The sequence below is a fragment of the Canis lupus genome, chromosome 9 (assembly GCF_003254725.2).
Source record: "Canis lupus dingo isolate Sandy chromosome 9, ASM325472v2, whole genome shotgun sequence".
In the NCBI taxonomy this organism is placed as follows: domain Eukaryota; kingdom Metazoa; phylum Chordata; class Mammalia; order Carnivora; family Canidae; genus Canis; species Canis lupus.
In genome coordinates, this window is record NC_064251.1 from 21,325,215 (window position 1) to 21,348,323 (window position 23,109).

The 23,109-nt window shown below is 44.9% G+C and overlaps 3 protein-coding genes across 13 annotated transcripts; 2 read left to right on the forward strand and 1 right to left on the reverse strand.

Annotated features, from left to right (window-relative positions):
• The first annotated feature begins 2,592 nt into the window (after positions 1-2,592).
• Positions 2,593-13,222, forward strand: BECN1 (beclin 1). 4 transcript variants are annotated; one of them, XM_025440507.2, is made up of 13 exons: positions 2,593-2,723; positions 3,036-3,164; positions 5,096-5,163; positions 6,451-6,509; positions 6,965-7,033; positions 7,185-7,275; positions 7,389-7,525; positions 7,692-7,886; positions 8,783-8,929; positions 10,343-10,492; positions 11,009-11,069; positions 11,523-11,665; positions 12,404-13,222. In XM_025440507.2, the coding sequence occupies exons 2-13, from the start codon at positions 3,038-3,040 to the stop codon at positions 12,570-12,572; spliced, it is 1,416 nt and encodes a 471-aa protein (XP_025296292.1). In that variant the 5' UTR covers positions 2,593-2,723; positions 3,036-3,037; the 3' UTR covers positions 12,573-13,222. The 4 variants fall into 4 exon arrangements, with proteins under 4 accessions (XP_025296292.1, XP_035577221.1, XP_025296291.1 ...); XM_025440506.3 differs by having other exon boundaries at positions 2,602-2,760; XM_035721328.1 differs by lacking the exon at positions 6,965-7,033 and having other exon boundaries at positions 2,595-2,723.
• Positions 13,223-13,776: 554 nt separating this feature from the next.
• Positions 13,777-21,333, reverse strand: CNTD1 (cyclin N-terminal domain containing 1). 8 transcript variants are annotated; one of them, XR_003133651.3, is made up of 7 exons: positions 20,958-21,332; positions 17,659-17,734; positions 17,239-17,407; positions 16,105-16,267; positions 15,263-15,407; positions 14,378-14,630; positions 13,777-13,986 (listed from the first exon to the last, which is right to left on the reverse strand). XR_003133651.3 is itself a non-coding variant. In XM_025440509.3 (7 exons), the coding sequence occupies exons 1-7, from the start codon at positions 21,136-21,138 to the stop codon at positions 13,816-13,818; spliced, it is 1,002 nt and encodes a 333-aa protein (XP_025296294.1). In that variant the 5' UTR covers positions 21,139-21,331; the 3' UTR covers positions 13,777-13,815. The 8 variants fall into 8 exon arrangements, 7 of the variants coding, with proteins under 7 accessions (XP_025296294.1, XP_025296298.1, XP_025296299.1 ...); XM_025440509.3 differs by having other exon boundaries at positions 14,534-14,630; positions 20,958-21,331; XM_025440513.3 differs by lacking the exon at positions 20,958-21,332 and adding an exon at positions 20,828-20,906 and having other exon boundaries at positions 14,534-14,630.
• Positions 21,334-21,439: 106 nt separating this feature from the next.
• On the forward strand, positions 21,440-22,568 carry LOC112655404 (cytochrome c oxidase assembly factor 3 homolog, mitochondrial). Its single transcript, XM_025440521.3, has 2 exons — positions 21,440-21,717; positions 22,064-22,568. The coding sequence occupies exons 1-2, from the start codon at positions 21,504-21,506 to the stop codon at positions 22,168-22,170; spliced, it is 321 nt and encodes a 106-aa protein (XP_025296306.1). The 5' UTR covers positions 21,440-21,503; the 3' UTR covers positions 22,171-22,568.
• The last annotated feature ends 541 nt before the right edge of the window (positions 22,569-23,109 follow it).

Sequence of the window (23,109 nt, forward strand, 5' to 3'; positions counted from 1 at the left end):
AAAGCAGTCAGCCCTTCATTGCAGCATTACTGTAATCACCAAAACTGGAAACAATGGAAATTTTCAGCAAAAAAGAAATACATTAAGGTCATTCATTTGATGTAATGTAATGCAGTCATGAGAATGACAATTACAAAACTTGTGTAGCCAATTTAAAAATATGTAATATTAAATTTGAAAATGAGGATACAAAAATTTCATACAGATTATAAATACAAATACAACTGTGTTAAAGTACACAGGAAAAACACATCTTAATGGGAAACATAAAAATTATAGTGTGGTGAGATTATGGGTAACTTTATAACACTATTCCCCTAACTTCCTGTGTTTGTTATATTATCTTCCTGTAAAGGTTTAATTTTGTTGTAAATGAATCGTAGGCTTATTGTAAAAAAAAAATCCAGCAGTACAAACTTGCCTTAAGTAGAAGAAAAAGTCTCTGTCCAATTGTCCACATAACACGTCATGTTATATGTCATGTTACTTTTTTGAACAAATAAAATCATACCATGTATACTGCCTATAATTTTTATTTCAGTTGACACCTTTTGTCTCAATTCACAGAAAAACCTCTTCCCTGGTCTCCCTGCTTCCAACTTTGCCCTTCTTCAGACTATTCACAAAGCAGCCAAGCGAACCAAAAAATAAAGCAAGTTTACTTTACTCTTTTTAATGGCTGCATAGTACTCTGCTGAATGAACAACACCATCATTTATTTAAACAATCCTCTATGAGTGAAGGACATTTAGCAGTGAATATTCTTGTATGTATGTATTTATGCACTTGTATATCTATTAGGAAATTCCTAGAAAGAGATTTTATAAATCAAAGAATATGAACACTTAAAAATTTGATAGATGTTTCCAAATTGACCACTGAAAACATTATACTAATTTACACTCCTGAGGATGCCTGGGTAGCTCAATGGTTGAGTGCCTGCCTTTGGCCCAGGGCATGATCCTGGAGTCTCAGGATCAAGTCCCACATCGGGCTCCCTGCATGGAGCCTGCTTCTCTCTCTGCCTCTCTCACTCTCTGTCTCTCATGAGTAAATAAATAAAATCTTAAAAAAAAAAAATCTTACACTCTCAGCCAATGGCATTCTAGAGTTTCACAAATGCTCATCAGCATTGGATGTTATCAACTGGTTCAGCCTTTACCAATCTCATAAAGCAGCAATGCTGCCCCACTTAAATTTAACTTCCATTGATGTAATTACAAATGAAATGAAGCATCTATTGCTTTATCAATCATTTGTTGTTCTGCAAGCTCACTTTTTCATATTTTTTGCCCATTTCATTATTGGTCTTTTGGTGTTTCTATTGATTGAATAGACCTCTGTATTTTGAGGAAATTTACCTTCTATCTTATGAGCTGCAACTATTTTCTACATTTTTTGTAAAGTTTTTTACAGCGTCATTGATGGTTCAGAAAGTTTTAATTTCTTTTTTTCTTTTAAAGATTTTACTTATTCATGACACACACACACACACACACACACACACACACACACAGAGGCAGAGACACAGGCAGAGGGGACTCCAGGATCACTCCCTGAGCCAAAGGCAGATGCTCAACAGCTGAGCCACCCAGTTGTCCCAGAAAGTTTTAATTTCTAAGGAGTAAAATCCTGTGTTTTCCTTTCTGGTTTTTGATTTTCATGTCAGGCTTAGAGAAACTTTCTCCACTCCAAAATTATAAAAAATAATCCATTAATGCTTTCAACTAGTACATTTAATCGTTGTGTTTTTTTATGTTTAAATTTGTGACTTGGAGCTTCTTTTGGCATAAACAAAGAGGTAGAGATTTAGCTCTCTGCTATCTACATGGCTCTTTGGCTCCACTCATCACTAAGTCTCATTTCCCCACTGATTTGAAATACTAACTTTTACCACATACTAAATCCCCTGTAAACTTGGTCTATTTTTGAACTATATTATGTTCCATTGATTGTGGTCTATCCCAGCACCAAGACAAAAATGTTTTAGTTTTATAATTTTAATAACCAAATATCTGATATCTGAAGTGCTTGATTTTCCCTAATTAATGACTGAAATTTTAAAATCTAAAATTTACCTCCTCATCTTCCCCTTCAAGTGTGTCTATCACTCTTTCAGGGGCATTTGAAAGAAAGCCCAGCTCTCCCAAGGAGAAGCTTTTATTTTATTTTTTAAGATTTTATTTATTTATTTGACAGAGAGCACAAGCAGACGGAGCAGCAGAGGGAGAGGGAGAAGCAGGCTCCCAGCTGAGGTGGGTTCAATCCCAGGACTTGGGATCTTGACCTGAGCCAGAGGCTGACACTTAGCCTCCCAGGTACCCACCAAGGAGAAACTTTTAAAACTGATACTGTAGGAAGAATTTAAAAAATTCAGGGGTTCCATTCAGAAGTGAGAATCTAAAGAAAAGTCACAGAATTACCTACTGGGTGAGGCTCCTCATTCTTTCCCAACTCCGTCCCAGGCATCTCCCCTGGCTACTATTTATTGCCCACCCACCGACGCCTGCCGCGCTTCCCAGCTCAGCCTCTAGGGGGCGCGGCGGGGTCCCTAAGCAAGTAGCCTAGGACCGACCTTAGGAGCTTCAGCAAGGCGGTCCTGACGTCACGTCCGGTCCGTGCGGAAGTCCTCCGCTGGCCGACCGGGAAGTAGCGGAAGCCTGGGCGATGGCAGCCCTGGAGGCCTCGCTCCTCCGCAGACCCGACGCCACGGCGCCCCCACGGTAGACTGGAGCAGGGTGGCGGGCTCCGGGCCCCAAGGTGACGAGCTTCGGGGGCTGAGCTGGGGCTTCGGAAGGGAGCCTGGGAACCCTGACGGCCCCTGTCGAAGCCGCTCCCCTGACTCTGGGCTGATAAACTGCCTTTGCCAGGGCTGCCCCGGAAGCGGGTGCGCCTGATATCCGACCGCTCCTACAGGGAACGGCGCGGGCGAGGATTTCCCCCCGTCACTACACCAGCAAGGCTGCTGGTAGCCCCGGACCTAAGGTTCAAGGGCGCTGATTCTCCCTAACATGGCCTCCTCTCTACCACCGCAGGGATGGAGGGGTCTAAAGCTTCCAGCAGCACCATGCAGGTGAGCTTCGTGTGCCAGCGTTGCAGCCAGCCCCTGAAACTGGACACGAGCTTCAAGATCCTGGATCGTGTCACCATCCAGGAGCTCACAGGTCAGGGAGACCTTTGGAAAGAGGGTGGTCAAAATTGTGGAAAGTGGGCAGCTTTGGAGATGTAGTTCTTAAGGTGCCTGTCATTGTCATCTGCCATAGACGTGCTGTGAACCCAGGAAAGTCATTTCATCTTTCGGGCTCCCTGTTTTTTCATTTCCAACATGAAGCAGTTCTGACACTGTGCTTCTGAGAGCTTCCTGGTTTAAGGAAATAACCTTAGTTTTTCTGCTCCTGCTGTTTCAAAGTAAAGGAATATGTATGTATAATTATAAACAGCATTTTTTGAGAGCTTACCATATAGCAAGTGCACTACATGCGTTACATCATTTATCCCTACAACAACCCCAGTGGAGGTCATCATTTTACAGATGAGGAATTGAAGCTCAGAGAAGTTCAAGCTTATCCGGGGGCCAACAGCAGGTAAATGGAGGAATAGAGTCTTAAAGTCCCAAGAGGTGAGATGAAGTTAGAAAAGAAAGAAAAGGCTGAATAGATAGTTTAAATAAGCTCATTAGTCCAGAGTCAGCTTGCCTTGATTTAAATCATAAATATCATTTACTAGCTGAATGACTTTTTACCTTCGAAGCCCTGGTTCCTTGGTTTCTTTATCTGTAAAATGTAAAATGACCTCAGGGTACTTGTAAGAATCAAATATTTTAAAGAACATAAGTACTTAGGAATATGCTGGGCAAATAGTACTCAAGTGTTAACTAGCTATTATTGTTGCTACCAATTTCTCTTTTTTGAGTGGGACTAAACTTTTAATACATTTTTAATCTTTTATTACAGAAAATTTCAATCATATGGTCAAGGGAATAGCATAATGAACTCCCTTGTATCCATCACCCAGCTTCAACATTAGCTACGTTGTGCTATTTTTGTTTTCTATATCTTCACATACCTCCCCTCCCCACTCAATTATTTTGTGTTTTTTTTTTTAAGATTTTATCTATTTATTCATGAGGGATACAGAGAGAGAGAGGCAGAGACACAGGCAGAGGGAGAAGCAGGCCCCATGCAGGGAGCTGGACGTGGGACTCGATCCCGGGTCTCCAGGATCACGCCCTGGGCTGAAGGCAGGCGCTAAACTGCTGAGCCACCCAGGGATCCCCAATTATTTTGTTTTTTATTCTTTTTTTTTTTTTAAGTAAATTGTCATGCCTTTAAATGTACAAATCTTAGCTGTGCATTTTTGACAAAATGGATACACTCATGTAACTCAGATCATTGGGATATAGAAAAGGTGTCATCTTCCCAGAAAGTTCCCTCATGTTCCTTCCTAATTATTTTGGAGGAAAAAGGGTGTTACCTTTTATTACAGAAAACTTCAGAGTATAATGAACCTTCATGTACCCATGAGCTAGCCTCAACAATTATCAATGCATATTTAAATCATGTTTCATCTACAGCCCCATCTATTGCCTTCCTACCCCAAATTATTTGGGAGCAAATCTCAAACATAAAAATACTGTAAATGCTTCAGTAAGCATTTTTGAAAGATAAGGTATCTTTTTAAAAACACAATCATGGGCAGCCCCCGTGGCGCAGTGGTTTAGTGCCGCCTGCGGCCCAGGGCGTGATCCTGGAGACCCTGGATCAAGTCCCACGTCAGGCTCTCTGTATGATGCCTGCTTCTCCCTCTGCCTCTCTGTCTCTATGAATAAATAAATAAAATCTTTAAAAAAAAAAGATTAAAAAAAATAAAAACACAATCATGATATTATAATGGGAAAAAATTAGCAATTCTTTAATCTGATTTAATGGGGGTAAGAGGAAGAAGACACAAGATTTATCTGTGTGCAAATGGTACTTTAAAAAAGATGAAGTGGGAGTGGTGATGAGTTTTGTTTTGTTTTATTTTCCCATACTTTCATACACACTCCAGCTTTTTAAAGACTTTTTTCTAACTCTAATATTTTCCTTGTCCTTAGCTCCATTACTTGCCACAGCCCAGGTGAAACCAGGAGAGACCCAAGAGGAAGAGGCTAACTCAGGAGAGGTATGAAATACTGGAATGCAAACTGGGTTTCTACAGGGTACTTGGTGCTTAAGGATCCCCCAGATTTGGGGGATCTCCGGACCCAGAGATATTCTTCATGATCAGGCCACTGTGGGTCATTGGGGAGATACTGAAGTGCACCTGAGGTCACAGGATTACTGAATGAAGCATAATTTTAAAATGTGGGGAGAAGCTTTTTATTTGAAGCAGAATTACAAGCTGTTATAGGTGGGAGATGAGATGATCTACGTGTCTAGGTCATCTCAAGGCATGCCTGGTTTACATCTGTTGTCCCTAGCTAATTATTAATATCCACTCCTCTCTGTTTTCAAAAGCATCTTGATTTGGATTACAGTGTGATTAACCTAGCCAGAAAGGATTGTAAGTGTTAGAGGACGTGTCATTTTTATTTATTTTTACTTATTTATTTTAAGGATTTGATATATTAGAGAGAGGGAGTATGTGCACACAAGCAGGGGGCAAAGGGGAGGCAGAGGGAGAAGCAGACACCCTGCCTGAGCAGGGAGCCCACCTCGGGGCCCAATCCCAGGATCCTGAGATCATGACCTGAGCTGAAGGCAGATGCTTAACCGACTGAGCCACCAAGGCACTCTCTTTGTCATTTTTAAACTGTGATAATGTCAGTGATAATTTTCTTTGCCAAAGGTAGAGGTCATAAGAATTTGATCTCATGAAATTATATCAAAATATCAAAAACATACAAATTATCTACTTTGTTGTATGCCATGGCAAACTTCATTGCAGTTTGATCTGGCTTTTTCCTTGTGCTGTGATTCAGGGCATTTTCTCTTCTACCGGTAACTGGTAAGTGTTGAGAAAATACAAATTTAACTCCAGTAGAGTAAAACATAGGAGATACTGTTTCCCACAAAAAGTCACATAGGACTTGGTGTTTGTCTGTACTTGAGGTCCTTTCTTAGTGTACATATCTAGGGATTGGCTAGGTAATACCTATTAAGCCTCTGTGGTTTATCAAGTCCTGCAGTTTTCAATAAACGGTAAAGCCAGATAGCTCTGAGGCTGTTTGGGACTCCACCTCTAAGCTGCCAGAATTCTTTTTTTTTTTTTTTTTTAAGATTTTATTTATTTATTCATGAGAGACACAGAGAGAGAGGGAGAAGCAGGCTCCATGCAGGGAGCCTGACGTGGGACTCGATCCCAGGCCTCCAGGATCACGCCCTGGGCCGAAGGCAGGCACCAAACTGCTGAGCCACCCAGGGATCCCTAAGCTGCCAGAATTCTAATGTCCTCTTATTTCCTTCCCAGGAGCCATTTCTTGAAACTCGCCAGGATGGTGTCTCCCGCAGATTCATCCCCCCGGCCAGGTGCCTGCTACTCCCCAGCCCCCTAATCCTTGCCAAAGGCCAGTAGAATTTTAACGGAACCCAGAATTGAGACCTGGAGAAAGGTGATGGAGATGAATCATCACCTAGCTTTTTGCCTCCTCCAGAAAAGATGTATCCTCTTATACATACCTGGCCCATCACTTTCCATTATTGGTTTTCCCTGTATCCATTCACACAGTGGGAAGGGACAGTGGCTCTTGTGATGAAGAATCGAGAAAAGTCTGAAGGAGTGAATGCCTAATAAAAGAGATGGGCTCTTGAAAAGCTTTAAAATAGCAGATGTTCTTAGATGTTTGGGCTCTTAGTTGCTGATGTATGTGAAGGTGGCTGGCAAGGGATATAATATTTAAAAATGGTCTTTCCTGATTCTCCTCCTTTTCTACTGTAGACACACACACACATGTCAGTTTTTGATGCCCCCTCTCCCTCCTTAGTCCATCTAGGCCATCCTTCGTGCTGAGTGGCCCTGTGGAAGACCAGCATGGCCTTCCCTTGGGAGAGAGGTACCCTTGGGAGGCCAGTCGGGCTAGGAGTGGGTATGCGCCTTGAGGCCCCCTCAGCCGGTGCTTGAGAGTCTCTGCCACTGCCACTGCAGTAGGTAGAGGAGGCCTCTCTGCTCCCTCACGTGGCCCATGGGCGGGGGGCTGTCTGCAGGATGATGTCTACAGAAAGCGCCAACAGCTTCACTCTGATCGGGGAGGCATCTGACGGTGGTACCATGGAGAACCTCAGCCGAAGACTGAAGGCAAGTCTGCAGCATTGCTGTGTCTAGCAGTGGGCCCCAGCTGCTAGAGTGGGTGGCCAGACAGGCCACATGGAGCAAGCCCTACCTGACTCTCCTACACCCCACCCTTCTAGGTCACTGGGGACCTTTTTGACATCATGTCAGGCCAGACCGATGTGGATCACCCACTGTGTGAGGAATGCACAGATACTCTCTTAGACCAACTGGACACTCAGCTCAACGTCACTGAAAATGAGTGTCAGAACTACAAGTGAGCGCCCCTATAACCGGTGCCCGGAAATCCGGATCTGAGAGCTTAGAGTCTTAGAGCTGTCACTGCTCTGAGACTATTTGGCTCTTACCTGGGAGCTGTGCTCTGCTCGCGTAAACAGCGTAACAAGGTTCCCTGCAGTGAGTATATCCCGTGTCCTTGGCAGACGCTGTTTAGAGATCTTGGAGCAGATGAATGAGGATGACAGTGAACAGCTACAGATGGAGCTCAGGGAGCTGGCACTAGAGGAGGAGAGGCTGATCCAGGAGCTGGAAGAGGTGGAGAAGAACCGCAAGATAGTGGCAGAAAATCTCGAGAAGGTCCAGGCTGAGGCTGAGAGACTGGATCAGGAGGAAGCTCAGTGAGTGATCACCCTATTCCTCTGTCTTCTTGGCCTTGAGGCTCAGGAGAAGTGGCTTCTAACTGAATTTGTCTGAGTGGTTTGTAAGTTGCAGTCACCTGTCATTTGGCAGCATGTCTGCTCCAGATTCCACATACTGATTGCAGGCCCTGTCCCCTGTTTCTTGAGGTCTGTTGGGAGGGATATGTATGGGGGTCAGCCTAATTAAGAGAAAAAAGTGGGTTGGTTAAATAGAGAAACCAGGGTTCTGGTTGCATTTTTGCCCTTTAGGGAACTGGGCTCATTTGGGTAAGTCACCCACCCAATCTGGCATCCTCCTCTGGAAAGATGAGAATATTGACCTACGTTCATTCTTTCCCAGCCCAAAAATTTCACTGGTAATCTTGACCTGAGAGAACCCTCTGCTAGTGGAGGAGACCCAGTGTCCACACATTCTTGGGGAAGTGGCAGAAAAGTTATTTTTTTCGAAGTAGTGAGCAAATTCCCTTGGAAATGGTGTCTACTAACTAAAAAGACAGTTAAGTATCTAGAAGTGAAGTTATAGAAGTTCAGTTATGGTCAGTTCATGGAAAAGGCCACTTATAACCCCCTCATCTCACTTCTGTAAAAGATCAGAAATACAAGAGCCTCTTGGCCTTGGTTTGGGAGAGTCCTGTTTTCCCCTACCTTTTGCATATGGGCGGCCGGAATTTGAGACATTTCTGTCCCTTGCAGGCAAAACAACTAGGGCTTGTATGTTCCTTTGAATGGGATCTGTGCCAAATAAAAAGGATGCTGTAACTGGGTCTAACCATAACTACCAGAATAGATTGTCATGAGGGGTGGTGAGAGAAATTTCAGCCCCAAACCTTCAAACAGCCCCAAACATCCTTCAGTGGCCACCTTGCTGCTCACAGGTATCAGAGGGAATATAGTGAATTCAAGCGACAGCAGCTGGAGCTGGATGATGAGCTGAAGAGTGTGGAAAACCAGATGCGTTATGCCCAGATGCAGCTGGACAAGCTGAAGAAAACCAATGTCTTTAACGCGACCTTTCACATCTGGTAACATGGGCTAGAGGGTGAGGAGGGTCTGGGAAGCACTCTACACCTGCACTTCAGCTACAGACCACTGAGCCAGGAAGCCTACCTCCCACTAAATAGGACTGTATATCGTCTCCCCATCCAGGTTGCTTGCATTCCCCATGATGGGATAGGCACTTCCAGGGGTTGGAATTCTAGAGCTTGGTGACATCCACTCCCCCAAGGAAAAGAAAAGATCTGAGCCTTCCAGTTCCATATAAACTTTGTCATCTGCCCAAGTGCTGCTTTCTTCCCTCCTAGGATCATTGATGTATTTATTCAACGTTTTGTCCATTTAACTAGTATTTGTTGAGCATCTCTACATAGTAGACACTGTGCTAAGTGCCAGAAGGGCAACAGCATACAGCATGCACTCTACCTTCTAGTTGCTTATAATCTCGCAAAAGGGGTGAAGATGTGATGGTTAATTGTGATGCACCGTGATAATTGTGAACCTCAGGGCTGGGGGACCTCTGGGGCCACACAAAGGCATTTGGCTCAATTTGGGAAGGCCACATGGAAAGTTTATCCTGGGGTGGGGGGTTGATGTTTAAACTGAGATGTGTGAAGTAGAAGTCTGCAGAGGAGGGGGTTGTTCCTAGCAGAGGAACATCATGTGCAAAGAAACAGAGGAACGTGGGAGTGGTGAGTCCAGAGAACTGAAAGGAGCTTATTGTGATGGGAGATTGAATGTAAAGGGGAGAGTGACAGGATATGAAACTGGAGAGTCACCAGTTCCCCAGGGAGCTCGTAGGCCTTATTAAGGGATTTGGGCTTCATCCAAGGGGCAGTGGAAACCACTGAAGCGTTTTAGGCAGGGAAGTGACCTAATTACATTTGTATTTGTGAATGATAGTTTCACCTGTGGTGTGAGAAGTGATGGGACAGGGAAGGCAGTGCCAGTGGTAAGGAGACTTGTCCATAGGACTCCAAGTGGGAAAAGATAGAGCAGTGGCATTGAGTGTGGAAAACAGTGGACAGATTGAAGAGATTTAGGAAGTCCAATCAAGAGAGCTTGGTGGTGTTTGAGGGGAGAGAGCAGAGAGAAAGCATTCAAGGATGATGCCCCCATTTCTGCTTTTGGCATCTGAGCACAGGAAGAAAGATGACAACTCACACTGGGACATGTACTTAAAAGGGCCCAGTAGAGGGGTGCCTGGCTGGCTTGGTCGGTAGAGCAGGTAACTCTTGATCCTGGAGTCGTGAGTTCAAGCCCCACATTGGACATAGGATTTGCTTAAGTAAGTAAATAAAGTGCCAAGTAGAGCTTAGGTATATGAATCTGGAGATGAGGAGAACCATGTATGTGAGGATTTAGGTGCGAGCAGAAGTCTGAGAAGTTGCTGAACATTCAATTCTCCCTATACTTCCCCCTATCCTCCTGCCTTCCTCCAGGCACAGTGGACAGTTCGGCACAATCAATAACTTCCGACTGGGTCGCCTGCCCAGTGTTCCTGTGGAATGGAATGAGATTAATGCTGCTTGGGGTCAGACAGTGTTGCTGCTCCATGCCCTGGCCAATAAGATGGGTCTGAAATTTCAGAGGTAAGAAATGCACTCTTTTCTTGGGGTGTGGCATGTCCCTGATATATTCTGTATCTCCAGCCTAGTATTCTTTTCTGCTATGACAGGAGTCCTTGCTCCCAACACGCTGAGAGTTTTCTGTGTGTGGAGCCTTTGCTTCTGATTTTCCCCTTAGGACAGGGCTCTTTCCACTCATTGGGCAGTCCTTGAACTGCCTGGCCAGAGTTGTGATCCCCAACCCATCGTCTCCAGAACCTTGATGGTTCCTCAAGCTGTTTGCAGCTTTTTTTTTTTTTTCAGCCTAAATAAGATCTACATTTACCAATGAAAGGTCACCAGACAGTTATATAATAAATGTACTTTGTTCAGTAAACAATATCTTTTAAACATGGAGCCTACGGGAAAATGAAAAGGTGGGTAGGAATAATAAAAGTAGTCCTTGTGTAGGATGAAGCCTGAAAATCACTGGGTTATAACATTCCAATAATCACTTTAGGAGGAGTCCTGTATCCATCTCCATATGCATCTCCATTTTAGGTATCGACTTGTTCCCTACGGAAACCATTCGTATCTGGAATCTCTGACAGACAAATCTAAGGTATCTGGGAAGTCCCATTTTCAGTGGAGTGCAGAATCCTTGTACTTTCTGACAGATAGTTTACCTTGGATATTAGCATTTCTTAGATTCTTTCTTAGCCAGAAGTGTCTCATTATCCCATGTCTTGTTCGGTGTCTTATCTAGTTCAGGATTAGCTCTTTGTGGCCTAGAGACACAAAGTAGGTTTTTAACAGTCTGTTGTAAAGGGCCAAGAGCAGATCAGAGGAGGAGGCATATGCTAGGGTACGAAAGGAATCACCATGAGATAGGTGTGTAATATATTTCCAGTGGTGGTGAACAGTTCTTAGGTACATTGTATTGGCCCAAGGTTGCTGTTTCCAGTGGAATAAATACAGACGAAACATGACTTAAGAGGTTGATAGGCTTGGGAGAAATGTCTGGTAGCCTGTCTTGGTGCCACGCCCTGAGCCAGTTTTTTCTCTTCTTGAGCAGGAGCTGCCGTTATATTGTTCTGGGGGGTTGCGGTTTTTCTGGGACAACAAGTTTGACCATGCCATGGTGGCTTTCCTGGACTGCGTGCAGCAGTTCAAAGAAGAGGTTGAGAAAGGCGAAACCCGTTTTTGTCTGCCCTACAGGTCAGTATTCCCTGATGCCAAATGAACCTGGGGTGGGACCAAATGGACAGGACTGAAAGGACAATAAGAATGGAAGCAAGACATAGTATAAATGGTGGGAAAGCAGAAAACGGTGCAAAATCACATAACACCGATGGGCAAAGACTGAGTCAACGCTCCAAGCAGGACAAAACCTGACCACCTGGTCCTTGAAGAGAAAGAATTATTATCTCTGGTGCTTTGGGAGATTTGCTTACCACAGAGCTCAAACTGGCCTTCTAATTTCAGAAAGCTTTTCTGCTTAAGCCCTTGGAAATATACAGGAATGCTTCCTTTGGTCAAATCTCATAGGAGCTCAGTGATAGAGACCATAGTTCAAGAGAGTAAGGCTGAGCTACTTCTATCACCCCAAAACAAAGCATTTCTTTTCTTCTGCCTCCCTCCTCTCCCCATGAGTTCAGGGATGCCTAGGAAAACAGTCAGGAGTACTCTAACCCTCATTTACCCTCTGCTCCAGGCTTTTCATTTGTTTGGGGGTGTGTCCCGTCCCTGTACTCTGCAATGACAATGAGGCTCTTGTGACAACCTTCTTGATGTTTGGCTTTCAAGCAAATCCAAAATACACTACCATCCCTCGCCAAGAGTTCTTTAATAGATAAAATGACGTGAATGGTCCCATGATCAAGTCCCTGCCCATTTGCCTGAACTGACTTAACTCTGATCTCAGTTACTAATGAGCTCTGCTCTGTCCATCTGCAGGATGGATGTGGAGAAAGGCAAGATTGAAGACACAGGAGGCAGTGGCGGCTCCTATTCCATCAAAACCCAGTTTAACTCTGAGGAACAGTGGACAAAAGCTCTCAAGTTCATGCTAACGAATCTTAAGTGGGGTCTTGCTTGGGTGTCTTCACAGTTTTATAACAAATGACTTTTTTTTCTTAGGGAGACATTTGCCTTAAAGGCTTTAAATTGTTTTGTTTGCAAAGAGAAAAAAATGTTTTAAATTAAATTCGGGTACTATTAAACAGCACATGTTTACAATACCAAAAAAGAAAAAAATCTACAAAAGCCACTTTATTTTAGGATATCATGTGACCGTTTCCAGAGCTACAACATGCCATGTACAGCTACCAGCTTTTGTCATAGTTTTGACTCTTAATCCCATACCTTCATTTCCCTCTCTCCCCTCAAAACAACTAATTTAAATTTGCTTTGTTGTTGTTGTTGTTGTTGTTAACTGAATTGAGTTGAGATTGATATGTTTTCGCTGGGTTTTATCTCTCTCAACTTCCTGCACTTACAATATGAAATAGAAACTTTTGTCTCCACTGAGATGACGAGATGTGTGAGACACAGTCGGCCAACGTGAGAAAATGACACATAAGCTTTGGTCACCAGGTGGTGTGATCAGAAGCTTGAAATTTAACACTCTTGTCCTCACTCAGTTCTAGTACTGAATGCCTACTCTGCTCTCTGTTAGAAATATGAAATGGTGTTTGATATTGTCTGAGACATTATGGAAAGATTTAATTATTTGTAATAAAAGATTTACTGCAGTCTGATAACTGCCCAGAGGTACACTGTTGGGTTTTTTGTTGACTAAGATAGAGTGCTTTATATTCTGGGAGTATTGAGTTCAAGTGCAGGTATGTGGAAATTCTGTCGAAACATGTTTAGAGATGGATTAATGTTAGTTTTACAAAAGACTAGTGGAAATCGTCAGCTGTACAGGAAGCCCTATTTGTGTACATCTCAATGACAGAACAGAGATGTTAAACTAACTTTAAGGGGAAATAAAGGCTGCCTCCTTGATGGTCAGTCAAGGTCACCCGAACAGTCCCAGTTTTCAAGCCTCTGGTTAATACTAATTTCCATGTCTGGTGTTCTCTCTCAATGAAATGAACAGTTAAGGAAAAGCTATAAATGTCTTGTTAAACAAAAATGAACCAACTTCACTAAAATGCCTCCTCCCAGCTCCTTGACATTTTTAGTCTGATTCGGCAAAAAAGACATGCTTGTCAACTTTCTCAGATGCAGAAAAAGGAGCGTGAAGTTGGAATACAAAACAGTTCAAAAGATACTTGGAACATTTGTACCCTGAGTCTGAGAGTAAACAAAAGGGATGAGCGCCATGACAGAAGGCTGTTTATACTTCGTGGGTTGAGTGTGCCTCATGTGTTGGAGGAGGCAGCAGCCCTCAGAGCTCTGGCCTCCAGGTGGGGAAGAACAGGCTGCTGTCGCCTCGGAGTGTTAGCTCCCACGCTGTGAGTCAGGATTGCGTAAGAGAACTCAGCAATGCTTTCCAGTGCAATGCCAGTGATGCTCTGCAAATGCCCCACAACCTTCAGAAATAGATAGATTTCTTATTACTATATAATCTCAACATGTTTCAGTGCACAAGCAGACACATTGCTTGGGCTGTTCTCTCAAACCAGATGTAAATTTTTCTGTTTCACAGTGTTTGCCAATGGCCAAATTACACTAGGACACCTTTACCCTCCTAGCGTTACCCTTAAGAGTTTCTTTCTGCTAGACATTGCATTCTGCTAGAGATAAGGTCTGTGAAATATGAAGAGGACATCTGGGCCCTGACATTGTCTTCTGTTGGGGAGGATATACGTATTGGACCTGAACATAACGGATTATCATCAGAAAGGGAAGCGAACAAGCTGAACATGGTTCTGCATTTCCAGTTCCATAAGGGGAACATCAGAGAGTGCTTTTCAGACCTACCCTAGTGTTTCCTTCTCCAAATCCTGCTTATTCATCCTAATCCCCTGGGTCTTGACTTATCTTTTATAAACTGCCTTCTCTTTTCCTTTAACCGATGGGAGAATGCTTCCTACTAAGTGAATTCTGACCATGCTGGTCCTGCTCAGTGGTGCACACCTGGCTCCAGCACTCATGGTTTTGGATGAAAGCACTCGCTGCGATGATTCCTACTGCCAACAGCATGAAGTCTTCCTTCACTGAAACAAACTTTTCCCTGAGTGATTAAAACCATATTAATTTTAGAGCTTGAATGGAACTTAATCTTTCAAATCCCAGAGCCATGGGACTTCAGCTATGGGTTATGTTGATCATCTTGGACTTTTTTAGATACAAAAGGAAATGGCCAAGTAATGGCTAATTGGCCCCTCTCCCCCAGCCCACCTGGTATTAAAACATGAGCCTCCTGACTGGTTTATGGGCCTTTGTTGTCCCATCTGCCTCCCTAACAAATATAACTGTGAGTCTTCTTACCAATCTGACTTTACAGTAATCAAACACTTTTGTCCAAGTTATAACCCTGTGACTGGCTTCTTTTCCTAAGCGACTAAAAGGCAGTCCAGTAATCTCAAATCTAAGCAGCAGTAAAGGAAGAACTATGAAAGAAAGTATATTAATTACCTGCAGTCATTTAAAATTAAAAGCAAAATCCTTTAGGGTTTTGCTGATTGGGCTCAGTCATCTGCATCCAAGCAACATACTGGGAGTTCATTAAAACCGGGTAACCTGCACAGGTTATCTGTGGACTGGATGCTTTATTGGGTAAATTCCATTCCCATGGTATGTTCTTGAGGTCTGCTCCTGACTTGCTGTTTCTGGAAGAGGCTTACTGGAAAGAGGTTGCCTTACCCTTGCAGCTGACTGGGGATGGGGTTTTCAATTGAAGCCCTCAGAAGGCTCTCATATATGGGTTCACGCAGGAGATAGACAAGGTCAAGCAGAGTCAGGCAGGTTGCGTGCAGCCGTGTGGCTGGGACCAAGCAGCCATTGTATCCTAGATGGAGCATGGGCACAGCAAAGAGCGCTAAATGAGTCCTCAAATCATGATCACTGTTGTCGTCTGACATAAAGCTCCTGAGCTAATGTGTTCTGTAGGAAACCTCTAGCTGGAGGTCAACTTTATTTTTTTTTATTTTTTTTAAAGCTTTTTTTTTTTAATTTTTATTTATTTATGATAGTCACAGAGAGAGAGAGAGAGAGAGAGGGAGAGGCAGAGACACAGGCAGAGGGAGAAGCAGGCTCCATGCACCGGGAGCCCGACGTGGGACTCGATCCTGGGTCTCCAGGATCGTGCCCTGGGCCAAAGGCAGGCGCCAAACCGCTGAGCCACCCAGGGATCCCATGGAGGTCAACTTTAAAGGATAAAGGGAGAGGTAGAGAAATCTCCATCTGCAGTGTATATATACTTAGAGTATATTTGTTTGTTCCCCTCTTATCTCATGCCTCTCTAGAAAATCAGCTCTTTGATTCTGCAATAAGAGAATGCCCAGTGAGTCGAAATAGAAGCCAGGTGCTGAGACCTGAGTTCCCTTCCCAGCCAAGTACCAGAGGGAACACATAACTCAGTTGTCCCTGGCTCCCTGCTGTTTCTCATTGGTGGGTTCTGTCTCCTGCTTCCAAACCTGCTTCTGTTCCTATTGCCTTCTATGGAAGATTCCAACCCACACCCCCTGACACACTTAATAAGGTACCTAAAACCTCCAGAAGCATTTCCACATATGCCAGGGGAGTAGACAGATTGATTTGGAAGTTCAGGGACTTCAAAACATCAAGTTCTGACTCCAGCAGTTCTTCTTTAGTGTGTACATACCCCAGAGACTGGAGGAAATTCAGGACTGTAATGTTGCTGATAATCTGAGCAAAGAAAAAACAGTGAGAGGGGGAAAAGGGTGTCAGACTAAAAGGTCACACATCTTGGCAGAGCATACAAGGCTTTTCACAATCCAGCCCATGCCTTCACCGCATCTTCTCTCTTGGTAATTGCCCCCCATGCCCCACACTTGTCAGAGTGGATTACTTGCAGCTCCCAAGCCCATCCAGCTCTCCAAGTCTGTACACGTGCTGCTTCCTGTGTCTGGATCTCCCTTTCCTCCCCCTCCTCTCTCCCTGCTTTCCTTCACTCCTCTCCCTCTTTTAGCATCCATCCATCTCCTTCCTACCCACCCCTACTCCCATCAAGAAGCCATTTTCTCTAAACACATTTCCTTGACTTTCCAAGGCCATGGAGGTACACTCACAGCTGTATTTACACTAATCTGAGTACCCTCCCACATTATTTGCCTGTGTGTCTTCTCCCATTGGATAATAAATTCCTTGAGAGCGCAGGCAGTATTTTTCCTTGTTGTACCCATGCTGTACCTATGGTGCAGCTTCTGGCCATAAAAGACAGTGAATATTTGTTGCAGGAATGGTATTTTGCTATACAGGCATTGGGTAGGGGTATGGAAACATGTTATCCTCTATAAATGTAACAGTTTGTCCTTAATACTGATAGGCCTGTTGGCAATTCAGGCACCTTACATAAACTGTCCTTGAGTCCAAGGGGAGGAAAGGTGACCTGTGTGAATGATGGCATCTGTCCAGCAATTACACTTTGGGAACAGAACTTGAGGCTATTTAAAAATTGCATTTCTATGACTGTGTGTGTGTGTGTGTGTGTGTGTGTGTGTGTGTGTGTAGGAGGTGTGCTTAGGAAGCATAATTGCACTCTGGAATTTCCACAGGAGTAGTAACACCTAGTTTAGGAGGAGGTTTCCCACAATCCCCTTTGGACGGGCTGGTTTCTGCTAACTCTCAAGTGCCCGGGAGGGACCCCAGCTCCTTACTTTGTAGTGGAAGGAAAGTTTGCTTGCCAGTTGAACACATGACACAAGACGCAAGATAAACTTGTTGAAAAGCTGCTCTTTCAGAGCTTTCCAATTCTGAGGCTCTTTTTTCTCTCTCAGCTGGATCGTGGCTTGCCTGTACATATTCTCTGCCTGCTTAATCATAAACCTGTAAGGAAGGGAAGGGGAGGGTAAGCAATCCACACTCACTCAAACTCAAGGGAGTTTGTGCTGCAAACTGCTGTATATTCTCTCCAATCTCAGTCCCTGGCTGAGCAATGTACATTTGCAATTAATAGAGGGTGCAAAACCAGGTCTTGCGGTGAAGGCGACTGTACTTTTTTTCTTCTTTGTTAAGACTTGGGTACATTAGCTGTTCTAAGAGGTACCACTCACAAAGGCCTATGCTCAGGGCTTTACCTTTCCAGGATTTCTACAGCCTGGTAGCTCACAGATTTCTCCAGACACCATTGTTCAGACAGGAGAAAAACAAACTCTGCCAAAACAAGAAAAAAGAGCCTAATTCACAAGGTGCAACCAAAACCACTCTGTGAACTCCTGGCATCGTGTAAAAGCCATTATGGGGCCAAGGGAAGAGGGTCAAGGGGTGAGAAAAGAGACTGGAACAACCCAAGCTGAGCCAAGTTCCCTTTCCTGCCAACAGGCAGATCAGAGTCACAAAAAGGAGGCTGACCAAGCACCAAAATCAAGGGTTACCAAGCCCACTCAGTGACCCTTGAGTCTTCCTGTGCGTCTTAGCTGATAAAAGGCTTGGCCAGCTACACACAAACATACCAGCTGGCCTAATTGGCCTCTGCATCATGCTGGGAACCTCCAGCTTCAAGGGAGATTTTTGGATGGATAAAAACCCTAGCCCCTATATTCTGTTATCAGTGGAATGTTGGCAGGAACAGAAAAGTCCCTCCTGGAGCTTCGATATTCTTTATAACACTGTTTGTTTAGTAACCACCCTCTGGAGAACCCCCATTGCTTTACAAACACGATTCACCTTACAGCTGGACACCATCTCCCTACCACCAGTTTGTTGGGTAAATCTGTGGTGACTGAGCCTCTCCCTAAGAGCAAGTTTGTTACTGTGGAGTGGCTTGTTTGGAAGAAATATCAGCTAAATCAGGGAACATGGCCCACTTTGTGATGGGGGTTGGGGGGCAAAGTCACTGGGGAGGTTAGGAAGGGCAAGTTACCCTGGCAAGATCTTAGGTCGCCTGTTTCTCTTTGAAAGAACAGCACCAGATAGAGTTCTATTTAGTTTGCAATATCATTAGAGGATGGAAACAAGGGTAAATGTCAGTTCTCAGCAAAGGAAGCTCCTGTAGAACTTGGGACTTTTAGCACTGATCGGCAAAGAATTACACATAGTCAAATGACCATGTGTCTTCAGAGGAAATTTGATGTTCTCAGACACATAAAAGTCATGCTAACACAAGACAGTTGAACAATTTGACACATGTTCCACATATGTACAAAACCTTACTGTACAGAAACTAAAGCCCTGTTAGCAGTATCCAATGCAGAAGATAGCATAAGCAATTAAGCAAAATACCCTAGAATACATGATTGTGTCATCAGTCATTTTTTTTTGCTGGAGTTTAGGCTTTATTTATTTGCTTTGTGTGTGAGCATATAGTTGTTTTGCTTTGCTTTGTTTTGGGTCTGAATTATCTGGGCAACTGTTTCTATTTTCTAGTTTAATTTGCCAAGAAAACTGAGCTAGGGTTAGGTGCAATGGATGATGGTTATGCTTTCCCTCCCTACTGGCTCTCCCTCCTGCACTTTACAAACATAACATCTATTATCTGAAAAGACCCTCTTCCTTCTGTTGTCTTAAGCTAGGGCTCTTTATCTCCCTAGTTTCCATCACTGTTAACTTTTTTGAAAGCCTGGCTTAAACCTGCTGCTTCCTCTTCCTCATGAATTCCCTAATGTTCTGCACTTTGGCTTCTACTTTTCCCAGCTTGTTAAAGCAATGATCTCAAAGGCTAGCAAATATGTCCAAATTGTTAAATAGCATCACCCTTTGCAACCTTTATTCCATTGTTCATATCACTGAGGCATGTGAAACTGGTGACCATCATCCTTCTTGAAACTCTCTTGGTTCTGTTCCTTGGTTCAGAGGTATCTTGGTTCTGTTCCTTCCTCCCCAACCATATTTTTAGTTCCCTTCATGACTCTTCTTCCTGCTTTAATCACCTGAACACAAAATGTCTCCCAAGGAATGTCCTTCACCTGTTTCTCTTTTTCTACCTCTCAGACTCATCATTCTCTGCCAGTTTTCTTTTCTTTCTTTCTTTTCTTTCAATTTTATCAATTTATTAGAGAGAGAGAGAGAGAAAGCACAAGGGGGACAGGGGCAGAGGGAGAGGGAAAAAGTGACTCCCCTATGAGCAGGGAGCCAGATACAGGGCTCCATCCCAGGACCCTGGGATCATGACCTGACCCCAAGCAGATCTTTAACCAAATGAGCCAACCAGGCACCTCTCCGCGTTTTCAACAGTATCATTATGAAGATAACTCCTAAACCTTTATCTCTAGTTCTGACCTCTCTTCTGACTTATTTTCTTAAACAGCTCACTAGAAACCCTCCTTTAGATGTTCTACAGGCACTTTAAACTCAGTAGATCCCAAACCAAACATGTTATCTTTCCCAAACAAAGGTCACATTTCCTCCTAAAGTTTCATTTTCTTAATGAATTTTTGTATATCTCCTAATGGTACCACTATACTGTCAATCTCCTAGGTTCAACCCTTTGGCTGTGATCATCCATGCCTTCACCTCTTAACTTCATCCATTATAGAGCCCCAGATTTTATCTCTGAATTATCTTTAATCCATCCTCCCTTGTCATTCCCTCTGCCCTATTGCCTAAACTATAGAGTCTGCACTCCAGAGTCTTCTGCCACACAGACTCCACCGGTCTACCTCCCTCCTCTCTCTCTCTCTCTCTTCCAATCCATTCTTTACATCAGAGCCAACATAATTTTTCTAGGGAAAAGGCTAAAAGTCCTATCACTACCATATTTGAAAAGTTTCAATGCCTTCTTGCTTCCCTACTAAGCTATGGATAAAACTCCTCTCCTTGGCGTTCCACATGGAATGTCTCCAAACTACATTTCTGGCCTTAATTTCAACTATTCTTCCACATGCTCTGGACAACCTGGACTTAAACACTGTACCCACACTCACCCCAAGCTTCTCTACTTCCACGGCTTGACTCAGGTTATCCCCCTTTGGTAAAAACACACTCCCTCTCCCCCTCCCTCCCCCTCCGCCAACCAAAAGGTCATCCTTCCTGGAGGTCTACCGTACCCCGACGACCCCCTTCATTCTTCCTACCCTCATCTCACCCTACCACTCCTTTCAGTCCCCATAAAAGTTATTTATCTGGTATGTCGCTTCTCTAACCGGTACTTGCTCCTAGTCGTCTACAGATTTGTTCCAATAGCCTCTCGAGCAGGGACTGAAACTTGTTCCATCCCGGTCTCCCAAGTGGTGTGGATGAAAACTCTATACGGGTTGAAATCAAGGATAGGGTGCTGGCGGATCTTGTCTATCACGAAATCCCTTGTACCTGGCAACTAGTAGTTACACTAACAACACTTATTTGAATGAATAAGGGGAGCTGAGTCTCCAGGTTGGTGCCTCAAAGACCGGTGCCCTCAGTCTCCCTCGAAACCGGTTCCCCAGCCCCGCGTCCACACCCACGATCCGGGTCTCCCTGAAGCTGCCCATCCGGCCTGCAGCCTCCTGCATGGCTTGCTCATTCTGCTGCACCAGGTGGAGCAGAGCGTCTTCGATGGTCTCTGTGGCGACAGCTCCGAACTGAAAGTCACTGAGGGAGGCCGGTCTTGACCTCACAGGTCCGTCCATTTTCAGAAACATTTGGGGGCACCTGGACGGCTCACTGGATCCATAAACCGACCCCCTTAGCTTCACTCCAGAGTCTTCTGCCACACTCTGGATTCTTCGTCCCCTTCTGTGTGCTCGTCTTCAACTGAAGTCGGAGGAAAACCTAGTTCCCTCCACGGCCTCGAGCCCTCCACTGCCTTTGCCAGCCCCAACGGCCGCGGACCCCTCAGCCAATCAGAAAGCTTGGCCGCTTGCCGCCTCCCGCCGCCCAACGCGTGAGAGGAGGAGGGGGAGAGGAGGAAACACGGACTACAGTTCCCAGCGTCCCCTGCTACGGCCCAGGACAGCTATTCCCAGCAAGCCCTGCGCCCTGGGACTGCGAAGGGTGGAGCGGCAATATGGCAGCGTCTGGTGCAGGTGACCCTCTCAATACTAAGAGTGGACAGGCCCCTGTGGCTCAGCGCATCGACCCGACCCGGGAGAAGCTGACTCCCGCGCAGCTGCAGTTCATGCGGCAGGTGGAGCTCGCCCAGTGGCAGAAGAGGCTGCCGCAAAGGCGGACCCGGAACATCCTGACCGGCCTGGGCATCGGGGCCGTGGTGTTGGCTATTTGTATCCATCCGGACTGTAGGCTCAGGAGACGGCATAGGGAGGCAGGGGAAGGGGAGCAGAGGCGCGTAGTAGGGCAGTGTCGGGGTGGTAAACGGAGCCCGAGCTGTGAAAGTCTTGGCCGTTTCTGAGGCAGAGCCAAGTGTTTGATGTACCTTATTTTGTCATTTTAACATGCTCTTTTAATATGAGTTATTAATAATAACGGAATCGGGGTCAGGGCTCAGAAAAAGCAGAGGGCAGAAGATCGAATCACTGATTTGGGAGGGTGTGTAACATGGGTGGTGGAGAAAGTCTAGGAAAAGGCACTGTGCATACTCCGAAAGGTTTCCTGAACCCACTTCCCCAGATGGCTACACCTTCTACTCCGTGTCCCAGGAGCGTTTCCTAGATGAACTGGAGGATGAGGCCAAAGCTGCCCGAGCCCGAGCCCTCGCGAGGGCATCAGGACCCTGAACCAGGTGGACACTGCACGTCTCCAACCCGCTGGAGCCCCTTTCACGTGGTGGATGATACCGGTGACCCTGTGGAAATCCAAGCCTGCACACAGCATTGATGGCCTCAACCTTGAACGATGATTGAGCCCAAGAATTTATTGCATTTGGCCAGGTCAAGGAAGTATTGCCCACCTTACACAAATTGTGTCCAGTCACTGAGCCCATCTTGCAGTTTGTTTCCTTTTTTGAGAGCTGTATAACCTTGGCTTTTCTCAGGCTTTCAGACTTTGTGGTTTACCCTCTTTACCTCCCTGGGGCTTAGCTGTTATGGAGGTGGCAGCTATGTGTAATGTTGGAGCCTAAAGTGGGAAAGATGGAGTTAGGTTGAGAATAATAAACTGAGTCACCTCTCTTGGAGCCAAATGGGTGTGTTGAGGCTGAGGGGTGGCATGGCTATGCTGGAAAGCTCCACGGGCAGTAGCTGCAGCAGTGGCATTGCCCCAGGGAGCTGTAAATCTTTAACTAGAATTACTTTTTCCGTGAGATCTTTCCGTCTGATTTAAGGGAGAGATCATGGTGGGTCACTGGGCTGTGTGAGACTGAACCATGTCTTCAGGGAGGGAAGGACACTCTTCTGTTCTCTACGTTTAAAAACATCCTTACTCTAACTGTCCTGCCTTTTCCCGTTCTGAGAGGGGTGGATGAGGGGCAAACAGGCTTCCTTCTTTTAATTTCCACTTGGGCCTGCTTTTGTAGGCCGAAGGTGGAGTCTGGATGAGATCTTAGGTTGGTCAAGTGGATCACTGACTTTGTAGTTTCCTCATGAACTGCTGGCAGAAAGTCAGAAGGCTGGGCAGCTTCTAGCCTTCCTTTCTGTTGTGAGGAGAGTCCCTTCTAAATTTTCCCCTGCCATGCCCCATAAGGCTTTACCCACAGTTCTTAAGGCAAAACAAATTCA